Genomic DNA, 12,809 nt, shown 5'->3' on the forward strand with positions numbered 1-12,809 from the left:
ATTCGGGGGGAGGGGGGCTGAATTCACATTAGGACCCCACCCTATTTGCGCCTATGATAGCTCAAACCATTGATTGATTGATTTTGATAACGTAATAAGTGCACTAATGAAAAAGCGCAGAAAATTATTGTAAAGTTCTAGATATTTACTATTATTACCATGTAGGTATTATAAAATAAAAATTTTTTATAAATGTATTATTTTTGACTTTTGTATTGTATTAGAATTTAGAACCACCTTCTATATCTCTTGTGAGAATTAAATCAGTTATTGAAAACTAAAATAAAATAAATATACTGCAAATATAAAATAATAAATATGTATAATGCCTTCTAAAAATTATTTAAATATTTCAGGTAAATTTTTTGATTGAATATAAATTTGAATGCAACAAATAAAAATAACAATTGATTAAATATAGCTTTTATACTAAAGCTTGTAAGTTAATTTTACATTTTACTTAAAAAATTTTTACGACTCATGTAATATAGTTATTAGTTATATTGAATGTTGGTAACAAAATTTGATGTAAATAGGTAACTAATAAGGTAAATCGCGAGCGCATTGGGTGACTTTGTTATACCTAGTTGGTGGAAGTTTCTACACAGTGGCCTCTCGTAAGTAAGACAGACCCACAGTTCTAAAATCCTGGGTACGCCACGGCCCTGAACCCTGAAATGTCAAATCAAACTTTATAGTCTTAATTACCTACCTCTACCTATGTCAAACCAAAATAACTAACGACTAACGAGTAAGGAGTATGTACCTAGGACTAAGACCAATTTTCTAAATGATATGTAACGATTTATGAATATTGAATACCTACCTAGGTAACAATAATCAATATTAACTTTTAAAATTGTTCAGTGAGTTACGAACTTCGATTATATACCTAAATAGTACAAAGCCAAAATAATTGTGTAAGTCTATAAAATATAAATAATCGATACCCGGATAGTACCTATGTCAGTAATGTGTGTTTACTTTTGTAATATTAAAATTAACAATAATGCAATTAGATGTACATTGAGTACATTCAACTTTCCACTTTAAAAATAAACTAGTATAGAATATGGGTATATACTATATAGTACATAATATATACTACATAGACAATGAACAAAATACAAATTAATTATTTAATATCGAACAATAAACACCCGGAAAAATTTTGGTTCTGAACATTTGACGTGTTGGAATAAATTATTCGTACATTTCTTTGGAGTTCAAATTATAGAATTTCGAACTTTTTGTCCGAGCTCGGTTTGGTTAGGTTTTTAAAGTTTGGTTCCACTTTCGAACTCGTACCGAACGTCAGAACTCCTAAAGTTCGGTTCAATTTTTTTAACTTTGAACAGTTCGACCCACCTTATACTCACGAGCTATAAATTAATGGACAGCACTTAAAGAGAGAAATCAGGGGTACGAGCCAGAAAAGAAACAAAGTAGTAAAATGTACATAATTCCTTGTGTCGGCTCCTTGACTAGTGACTACTTTGAGTTCTTTGAAAGAACTTCTTTCTCTAATCTCTCTTGTTATAATAATATGGTTATATTGTTATAATATTACGATCGCCTAGAATTGAAGGCAGGGCGGAGTGGAATGCGATCTATGCTCTCGAGCCTCAGTGGTTGATAACGCGAATTTTTGATAAGACGCGCGATGCTGATACACGTCTTATCGAATGTCGTATTTAATGATTAGGATGATGTTTACTTAATTTCGATTGACATTTCTTAATATCACAACAATAATTTTTTTTAATTTTACATTATAATGCTACATTAGTGGCGTGCGTATTCGTTGTCGTAGAGAATACGTTGCAGCTACCGTTCGTCAGGTATATTTACAATTGTTGACGTCGAGTTCACAGTGTTTTCATCTGTTCACACAGCAGACGTTAGGCTTTCCATTTCCTATTAAAATCACGATTGGACACAAAACGTCCTATATAATATGTAACATTACTATGACTAACATTACTATAACATTGTATGACGTTTGAAACATTTTATTTTAAGTTGATCGTTTGCCCGAATCGGTGTAGCGTCTTGTTCCAGTATTGCATTGACGTTAAACCGCCACAATGATTGCTGAAGGGACGCATTACATAAAACGGTGAGGTTTATTTATTAATTTATTATTTATGTAATGTGAGGTTTATATTACTATTGTACTCCCAAACATGCACTGTTTTTCCCAACATAAGATGTATGAACTTTTTAGTGGGCTTTGAAATTTTTCTCAATTAAACTTTTTACATTTTTGATTTGAAATATTTTTTATTCAAATAACTTATAAATTGTTTTAATAAAATAATATTTTTAATATCAAAACTAACTTTTTTTATATCAAACTGTTTGTGGCATCAATATAATTGCATTGGAAGTATTCTTGATTAAATGTTTTTCTTATATATATAGGTAGGTACTAGTTTTTATTATCAGAAATCAAAAACAAAATATGTCATACATTTGCAATGTCTGCTACAAACTTAAGTCAAACTAAAGTCAAGTACTCATATGTCACTGCGAGGCAATTTTTCACATTAATTCTTTTTCCATTTAAATTATTTCCTTGTTTTCTGAGGAAATTGTGTTAATTAATAGAAATTCGCTAGATTAAACTGGTTTAAAATTATCCCACATTATCCCGCACCGGGATAATGGGATAATGAACCATGTAAATGATATGGTCCAAAAATCCCGGTGCATTATTTTTCACACCGGTTTAGTCTAGCGAATTTCTACTTACTATTGTTTTTTTGATAAAGTGAAATAATATTTTTTAACACTATTTAGGTATTTTTGATTTCTTTTTTGTAATACTATTATTATAGTTGTATGTACCGTGGTAGATTATAATTTTTTTATATGCTAATTGATACTACTTGAGAATAAGTGTTTTAAAAGTATGTAAAGGAATCTCCTTTACCTATAGGTTTAAAATTATATTTAGGCTATCTATTGAAAACAAAACCATGTCTACAATAATAAATGTAATAACATTCTCTTATTTAATGTATCTACTACATTTATACATAATCGCTAATGCGCATTAGAGTTAATTTGATTTTATTAATCAGATTAAATAATTATTGCAAATTAATAAATAATTTATATGCATCTAGCTTCCGAATTAACTTAATTTAATGCGCCTTAACGATCACAAATAAATATGCCAATTATTAACTATAAGTGCATGTGAAATCTCACTATTGTCAGCAAAGATTGTTAATTTCTCGTAAACTGCTTAAATAGTCCCATAGTACCTAACTATAATTTATTTAAACATTTAAATACTAAATGTAACAATATTAAGAGGACGCTACACCCGCATACATTGTCTCTGTCTTACAAATGTAAAACATAGCAAAAACTACTAAAACTCCACAACACATAAGGAAGAACTTAATCTGTGTCGTAGCGTTTTTGTTTTTTTTATAGCGCTTACCAATAATTTTTAATAATTAAACGAAAAAAAATAAAAAAAACTTAATGTTCTCAAACTAATAACTTTAATTATATTTATGTTATCCAAATAATCAAAACGCTAGGACACAGATAAAGTTCTTCTCTATGCGTTGTGGAATTTTAGTAATTCTACTATAAATACAGAGGAAGCATAGTTGTCCCGCGCAAAACAGTTTTTGCTATGTTGTGCATTTGTAAAACGGAGACAACACATGCGAGTGTAGTGTCCTCTTAAGTTATTAACTGAATTTTATATCATCTGTTCTTTAAATGTCTTAAAAATAAGTATATTTAACCGTTGTCACATTAATTTCACAGAAGAGTAAGATCTGGAGCTGTAGATGCACATCCAACAGAACCTGCTATTGTAGTAAATTATGAATTGGATGCATTTGTTCTTGGTGAAAATGGAGAACCTGTAATAGGCGATCATAAGGTAATATTTATTTTAATTTATATTAGAAGTGTATACCTCTTATATTCTTAAAGATTAAAACAATTATTCAGGTGTTTTTTTTAAATGTTTATAAAATATAATTTTTTCAGATTGTTGTATAAGAATATCTGTTTTGGAGGATGTCAGCGCACTATTCGTTTTCTCTCTCTGGCCCACGTGCAACATAGACAAAACGTATTTATGCAAAGTAATCTTAGAGTAAAGTAACCTATTACAAAAAAGGTGGAGAATAATAATTTGAGGGAATGACATATCGATTTGATATTTTATTATTATTTAACTTAGTATTCGACAAAAAAAAAAACAACAAAAAAATGCTGTAAATTTAAATGATGTTTAAATAGTTTTGAGACCATATTTAGACAAATCTATATGTCATTCCCTCAAAAATATTATTCTCTATCTTTTTTGTAATTGATGTCTTTACACTAAGATAACTTAAACGCATAAAAAAAATGATTTTGCGTTAATATGTTTTGTCTATGTTGCGTGTGAGCCAGAGTGAGAAAACAAAAAGTGCGCTGACAGTCTCTTAAGGGCCCGTATTACAATAGTCAATCTCCCGTTAAACTGGGGAATTCGGCTGGTAAAATCAGTAGGTTAAGCGTAACCTAAGTGTAATCGAATATTGTAATACTGAGTGTTTTTACTGGGCCCTGAGTGTTTTTGATAATAATTAATTAGACTCAAGTAATATTTACTTGGTAATTTAAATATTTTATATTGTAACAATTATTTCAATAATAAACTTTATTTCACCAATAATAACAATGATTTATATTGTCATAATTTCAGTTAATATAATAAACTATTAGTTTACTCATTAAAGCCTATAATGGCTATGATGTTAGTAGGAGTTCATAGTAAGAAATACAATGTGTTACAAGTAACAGTATTATTAATAATAAGCATAACGTTAAAAATTAAACATATTTAAATAAATATATTGGGGTCTAAATCGGTACTAATGTAACGTTTATCACCATATTGTTGTTTTATAATTTATATTTTATACTATACATACTTTAGTTTTAAGATTAATATCAACATTTGTATTGGGCTCGTCCCGTTTCATAAATAAATATGTAATATAGTGTTATACTTTTTATTTACTACATAAATGTTTTATATTTCATAGGAATGTCAAAAAGTAATACACTTAAAAAGTTTAAACAATAATACAGATTGTAGAGCATTGGCAAAAGAAGTTATACATAAATGTAACCTTATACACGAAACAAAATTATATGATGTAGAGCATTTAATTTACTATTTGCAAACTCGTTCAACTGCAAGTAATAAATACAAATCACATAAATTATTTTTTTATAACTAATAAAATTAATTATTTAACTTTAGACAATAAAATTAAAGAAGACAAAAGTCAATTGGGATTGGATAGTAGTCCGTCTAGTATATATCACATATGTGGTTTAATGCCCGAAGATAAAGCAAGTTTGGCTAAAATTGATGAATATATTGAAATGTTATATGATGATATGCCTCAAAAAGTACGTGGTTCTGGATTTATACTAAAAGTAACCTGCGATAAAGATAACCTTGAAGAACTATCATCATCAGGTATTATAATTTATAACTAATCTGTTAAGAGCCTTTAACAACTAATCCATGTATTTAATAATATTTGATAAAAATATACTAAATTTACCACGCTACTAGGAATTTCTTAAAATTGTCCAATCTTCATAATAATATAATAAACTAGCTGATCCTGCAAACGTTGTTTTGCTATATAAATTATTTCTAGTAAATATTTTGGTAGTCAAATAAAGAATAACAGACTTTTAAATTGTGATTGTTAAACTCCTTTTGGATGAAACTCAGCCTATCTACAGGTAAGCAATCCGACTGTCGGATCGCGGACAATTTCGGATAGTGAAAAATAGCAATAAAAATTACATACTTACCAAATGTACAATAACGGTCGATCCGTTTCAGATAAATACGTTATCTGAACATTATCTAATATATAAAATTCTCGTGTCACAATGTTAGTCACAATACTCCTCCGAAACGGCTTGAATAACCACTTATCGCACAGCATACAGACTTAGATAATAGCCGATTCTCAGACATATATATTGATAAAAAATAATAATACAAAACAACAAACATGCCCGATTAACCTATAGCAACAAATATATAGTACACTATTATTATTTTAATAATAATATAATTTTTTTTTATATATATAACCAATAGCAACCATTTATAAACAAATATTTCTATCGTAAATAATAATATTTTTATTTTATTTTTTTCTGGACAACCCTTATCACTTAGGGGTATGAAAAATAGATGTTGGCCGATTCTCATACCTACCGAATATGCATAAAAAATTTCATAAAAATCGGTCAGTCCAAAACGGAGGAGTATCGAGACTAACATTGTGACACGAGAATTTTATATATTAGAGATAACTAATCATAATTACTTAAAATATATCAATAAATTAAATACTATATAACACTTAATTAATAAAAAAATGTCTGTAGATAGATTATAAAATATTTATATCTAATTTAATTTTCTTTAAATTATTATCCAATGTTTTTATAGAACCGACCATGAGCGCTTTAGCAAGAGTTCTCCGAGAAGAATATCGCAAGAGTTTTGAACTGAGTTCAAATATAATAAACATATTTCTTTGTTTTTCTGCATATAAAATATTTCATAAAATGCTTATTGACCACAAAGTTAGTTTTTATTATATTAATATAGTTAAAAACTATATATTGTTTTTCATAACTAATATTTGTAATTTTTTCATTACATAGATTTGTTTGCTCTGTATAGAAGTGTTAGAATATGAATTGAATCGTTATGATAAGCTTAAAAGCCAAATAGTAAGTGCTCCTCGCGAGTCCAAACCATCTAAAGTACCAACACCTTCAAAATTACCAGTCCCGAGAAGTGCTCCTATAACATCTAAAATTGTTCGAAGTCAAATACCTATAAGTGCTAGTACTAATAGTGACAGTCGAAGGCATTCTGCATCTTTTGAAAATGTAAAACAAACTGTAAAAGGTAAATATTATTTTTTGAATATTTACAAACATTTTATGCATATCTACTAATGTATCATTTATTTTTTCTATTTAGATAAGACACAAAAATCTTTAGACACAAATAGTATAAAAACAGGAATAGCAGCAAGAAGCCCTGATGAATTAGCTGTACATCAGCTGAGAAGAAATTTATTTAAATTAGGAAAAAATCAAGATCAAGCATTAAAAGGTCTGTTTGATTTAATTTATTTATTGTATAATATTTTTTTTAAATATTATTCTTATTCAATAGCTTTTAGATTTTGAGCAATGAATTTATTGATTTTACAATAATTGTAAAATTAATACATTCATTGCTGTAATTGTTAAGTGTTTTTTTTTTTTTGTACACAATTAGTAGTTAAAAAAATTAATTGTAAAAATAATGTATCTGGTATAAAGCATGGTTATAACTTGAAATGCGTTCTGTTTCACATATTGTATCATATATTTGAAATTTGGTAAGTATTGTTTACTAATTTTCTATTTTCTCACTATTAACTATTCAAAATAAATAAGATTTTATATTTAAACAACTATTTATTGAATATTTAAATTTCATTAGGTGCTGTTGAACTAATATATAACTTAACGATTGATAAAACTATGGAAGAAAAAGTTGTTCGCAAAGGCATTATAAAGTTATTATGTCTTTTATTGGATAGAACAAGTACTGATTTACTTTTAATGAGTATTAAATTGTTAATACAACTATCAGTTTATAAAGAACATGTAGATAAAATGGTAAGTTAATTTAATTATAATAATTTTTCCATTATTATATATTATATATTTATAACTATAATTATGATTTAAATAGATATTAATATATTGTGTACAATTTTAAGTTCAGATATTTTTCATTTTTTTTAAATTTTGATAATAAAACATTACAAATTTGAATAAAATATTTATATTTATATTTTAGAAAAAATATTCAATAGTTGAAAAATTACCAAAAATGTTCATGATGAAAAATCCCAGTTTGGAAAATTATACTATTAAATTTTTGTTCAATTTATCATTTGATGTAACACTTAGTGATGAGATTTTAAAAGTTGGACTACTACCAAAGATAACAGAACTAATAGGTATAAACTAAAAAATTAATAAATATTATATTTATATTTATCTATTTATTAAAAAAATATGGTAATATGGTAAAGTGTATTAATCTGAATTTGTGTTTCAACACAAAATGGACTGAATGGATCCGTTTCATTAAATAACAAATTACGCAATTTTAGGCACAGAAGAAAATAGTGAATTAGTTTGTAGACTATGTTACCATTGTAGTATGGACGATCGATCTCGAGCCTTGTTTTCACATACAAATTGTTTATCAAAGGTAAATTTAAGTTAGCTTATAGTAGGGACATGAAATTGTTTTAATGAAATTGTTTATTGATATTTCAGATTGCAGATTTATTATTGACATTTAATCAGTACAATTTAATATTGGCTGCATTATGCACAAATTTAACTTTAAATGAACGAAATTCACAACTTTTAATTGCAAAACAAGGTTTGAAACCTTTTGTTCAGTTAGCTATTGATACATCAGATTTAATGTATTTTAAAATCCTTCACAACATGTCTAGTCATGAGTCTTTAAAACCTCAATTTGTAGTATGTATTATTAATTAATTTTAATATTATATCATAGGTATGTTATAAAAAGAATAGCAGTTGCTTATATTTTATATGTAAACAATCATTTAATGATCTAAACAATGTACTTAGTTAAAAAAGTTTGCTTATCAAAAAAAAAGAAACTAATGACTAAAATCATATTTGTGTTTAAGTTTTTGTAACCTGTGTATTTTAGCAACATTTTAAAATTGTATTTTAACTTACTGTAAATATTTTGAGTATACAAATATTTTGTCATTATACAATAATGTAGTAATATATTTTAATGATTTTATATTAACAGCGTAAATGATATAGTTATGCAATGCCAAAATTAAAGTTATTTAGTTGCAAAGTAGTACAGTGATATTTAAAACTTTATATGCTTTTTATAAAAGAACTGCTGCCATTATATTTTTCATAAACTAGATAATAATAATTATTATTCATTTTTATTTTAAATAAAAATTTCAGGAACTTATTGGACATTTTGCTCATTTAGTTACTATATTAAAAGATATTGAATGCATAATCGAATGTGTTGGAATTATTGCTAATGTAAATGTTCCGGAAGTAGATTTTAAAGAACTTTTGGAGTCAAATAATTTAATTTCATGGATGGTACAGTTTGTGAATAGTGGTATAGTATTTTTTTCCAATTATTATATTATATATTTTATTATAATTGTAGTTCTAGGTTATTAGTTATAAGTGTATAACCTGAGTCAATAAACTAAAAAAGTTACCTAGTCAAAACAAATTTAAAAAAAAAAATAATCTGAGATATTTAGTCTTATGATAATAAATATCAGATTTCTACTAGTTTTATAATCTTCTGTATATTTGTGAACAATTACAAATATTTTATATCAATTCATTACTTCAATGTAAATAGTATCTCAAAAATCTTCATGATTAAATATTAAATTTTTATCTATTTAGCATGCAAACCAAATCAAACTGTAACAGATGCAAGATTATTGATAGAAGTTATAAAACTTTTGGGGACAGTATCAAAGGATGAAAACTGTGGTGAATTACTTTATGAACATGGAACAATTCAGCAAGTCATCAATTTATTAAAAAGTAATAATTCAATACACAATAAATAATAAAAGTATCAAAAAAACAATGAAATCAAAAACTTTTAAGCTGCTTTGAATTTACCTATTTTTAGATTTTATAAGTTTTTATAGATGATCACACTAGTTGTCGGACGATATCTATGAAGCCTTACTCTAATATCGTTTACATTTAATGATTGTAAAACATAAATATTTTTTTAACTATCCCCAACAATTTGTACAGTAGAAATTTGCTGTAAAATGAAAAAACCTTACAAATTTGTTAATAATCATTAAAATATAATTATACAATTGAAAAAAATACATGATTTTCCAATTATTTTTATGAAACTAAATATAACAAATATCTAAAATGTGGGATAGTAGATAACTTCTCTGCTGCGGTACAGTCAGTTAGCTGAAGTTCATTTTAGTATGTGTTTTTAATTTATATTGCTATTTTAGTAATTTATTTTAATAGAGCCGAAGTTTCAATTTATTTTTACCAAAGACTTAGTATTTGTTATATTATTTATTTTTATAATAGTATATATTAATATCATATATTAATTAGTATATATAATAAATATAATTGTTAAACAAATTTATAAAGACCTTTGGATCATTTAGATAATAAAACCCCAGGGTATTTAAATATATATATATATATATATATTAATATTATTAACTAAATGTCAAAAATCAAGACTTGCAGTAGATCAATGTTAATAGGTTTTTGTTTTAAATAGGTAACACCTTATAATATTATGAATCAAATATTTTGAAAATTTCATTATTTATAGTAATAATGTACATTAAAGTGACAAGTACTCACAAATTATATTTTTGAATTAAAACAAAATAACAACATTTGTTGTATTATTGTATATACATCTAATTTTGTTAAAACTTTAACATCAAATGCTTTTAAAAAAAATAATTATTGCCTATATACATGAATAATATAAATAACATTTTTTAATATAAAAATAGTTATGTAGGATCTTGCATTACAATTTCAAGAATTTTGACTAGCATAAACATTTTTATCAATAACTAGCTGATCCCGTGCACTCCGTTGCGCGTAAAAAAATATAACTCTTAAAATATTGTGATTACTCATGCTTGTCCCTGATGTGCCCAAATGGGGACTAATAACAAATAAATACTAATTTCTACTAAATATTTCTCCTGTAACCAATAGCAACCATTAATAAACGAAAATTTCAATCGTAAATCTCATAATCCCCGTTTGAGCCCCTACCGGTGGCGTCCTGACACAAATATAATTGGCGATAAGTTCTTCTTCTCGACGAAAAGAATGTATTGAAAAAAAAATAAATTGAATCGGTCTAATATCTCTTGAGAAAAATGGTCACGATTATCCCGCCACTTAATTTTATTATATAGATTTAAAAAAAAAAAACTAAAAACAATCAATTATTTAAAAGACATAAATAGGCGAGCAAATAGGTTAACATTTGATAAATATTTAAAAAATGTCATCGAGTATAATAAATTGTAATTTAAGTTATAGTAGAATGTTTCAAGTTTCTACTATACAAATTTTTTGAATAACAATAAAATAGCCAAAATTGGGAATTTTTTTTTTAATTTACATTTTTTAAATATTTGGTCAAGCTTATTTTATATCAAATTTTCAAGTCTTAGGAGTTTAAATTAAAATTTTTATGAATTTTCAAAACCAAAATAATTTACAATTTTTCCTCACTGATGAATTTCGTATAAATTAATACTAACAATTATAAATTTAATACAATCATTGCTCTTCAGAATCTAAAATTGTGTGATTCAGATTCATACATACAGTGTACTATAAAATATGTTTTTAAAGTTCTGTTATAATGTTTTATAATTCATATCCAATGTATGAATATAATATAATCAAATTATGATCCCAAATTTTTTGTGGTATTAAATAAAAAGTATCACTACGCATGTTTAAATCAAAATATTTTATTTAATTAATTTACTGTTGTTGCAGATCAAAAGGGAGATGACGAATTAGCGATACAAATTATGTACCTTCTATATCAACTTATGTGTCATCCAATTACAGGAGATTATATTATACAAAATACAGGTATATAAAAACACAATTCCACTAATTATGTTTTTATAAAATATTTGAATTGGTTATGCATAAAAAAATTTGATTATAAAAAATATAATATACCTGCCATAATATATTTTCCTTAAATAATTTTCTTTTTTTAAATTTAATTTTTTGCAATAAATGAGTTGGGTAAAAAGCTACAATTAACCGATGATTCTGATATAGATTAAATCTATAATTTATAAATTTCAATAAATACACAATCATTGATATGCCAATCCTAAAAAATCATGAATGCTAAATAAATAACATATGGCTAAAACTGGTCAGTACAATTCTGCCGTCATAAGCCATTAGGCAGCAACTCAATTATTGTCGAAATCGAGTTTTTGGTGTCTTATCGATAGATATTTTAATTCTCTATCATTTCCCGTAATAAAATTTAAGGTTTTTCTCATTAAAACTACATATAAATTGATGAGAAAATAAGATAAGAGGCAAATTAGCACTATATAGAAATACTGTTTTGTTTCCTAAAAACTACGATTTTTGAATTACTGCTTAGTGGATTATGACACCAGAATTAATCATGTTCCATGATTAGGATTTAGAAACATTATAAAATCTGACAAAAAATACTCATCAATCAATCAGCATAGAATAGTTTTAGATCATATACTATACTCTGTGACTGCCTACTACTGGTGGCCAACTTGTGCACATGGGCATGATAATACTACAAGGCAGGTATACAGATAGTTGACTTAGTCATAAACAAGGGTTGCCTCACTTCAGTCCGACGGAAACTAGTTACCGCTTACTACATTTCTTAACTTAAGAGGACGTTATACCTGCATGTGTTGTCTCCATCTTACAAGTGCGTAACATAGCAAATCTTACGCTCAGCAGAACACATATCGGTTTTCAATATGAAACATTCACTAAATTGAACACACGTAGGTATTAGCACAAAATTTGATTATATCGAAAAATTTCACTTTCTCTATAGTCTATAAACCAAATACATATACATATAC

General features: G+C 26.1%; 1 protein-coding gene across 2 annotated transcripts in view; it reads left to right on the forward strand.

Annotated features, from left to right (window-relative positions):
• The first annotated feature begins 1,691 nt into the window (after positions 1–1,691).
• LOC100164381 (kinesin-associated protein 3) overlaps positions 1,692–12,809 on the forward strand; it is a 14,242-nt gene continuing 3,124 nt past the window's right edge. The window contains exons 1-15 of one of the 2 annotated variants that reach the window (XM_008183121.3): positions 1,692–1,959; positions 2,023–2,119; positions 3,793–3,910; positions 5,070–5,226; positions 5,291–5,512; positions 6,512–6,648; positions 6,730–6,979; positions 7,055–7,189; positions 7,565–7,743; positions 7,928–8,090; positions 8,247–8,347; positions 8,416–8,628; positions 9,106–9,271; positions 9,574–9,717; positions 11,701–11,799. In XM_008183121.3, the coding sequence (XP_008181343.2) occupies positions 2,088–2,119; positions 3,793–3,910; positions 5,070–5,226; positions 5,291–5,512; positions 6,512–6,648; positions 6,730–6,979; positions 7,055–7,189; positions 7,565–7,743; positions 7,928–8,090; positions 8,247–8,347; positions 8,416–8,628; positions 9,106–9,271; positions 9,574–9,717; positions 11,701–11,799 (2,116 nt within the window). In that variant the 5' untranslated portion in view covers positions 1,692–1,959; positions 2,023–2,087. The remainder of the gene's footprint in view (positions 1,960–2,022; positions 2,120–3,792; positions 3,911–5,069; positions 5,227–5,290; positions 5,513–6,511; positions 6,649–6,729; positions 6,980–7,054; positions 7,190–7,564; positions 7,744–7,927; positions 8,091–8,246; positions 8,348–8,415; positions 8,629–9,105; positions 9,272–9,573; positions 9,718–11,700; positions 11,800–12,809) is intronic. The other variant, XM_016803209.2, reaches the window with a different exon arrangement.

This window comes from Acyrthosiphon pisum, chromosome X (genome assembly GCF_005508785.2).
Source record: "Acyrthosiphon pisum isolate AL4f chromosome X, pea_aphid_22Mar2018_4r6ur, whole genome shotgun sequence".
NCBI classification, from domain to species: Eukaryota; Metazoa; Arthropoda; class Insecta; order Hemiptera; family Aphididae; genus Acyrthosiphon; species Acyrthosiphon pisum.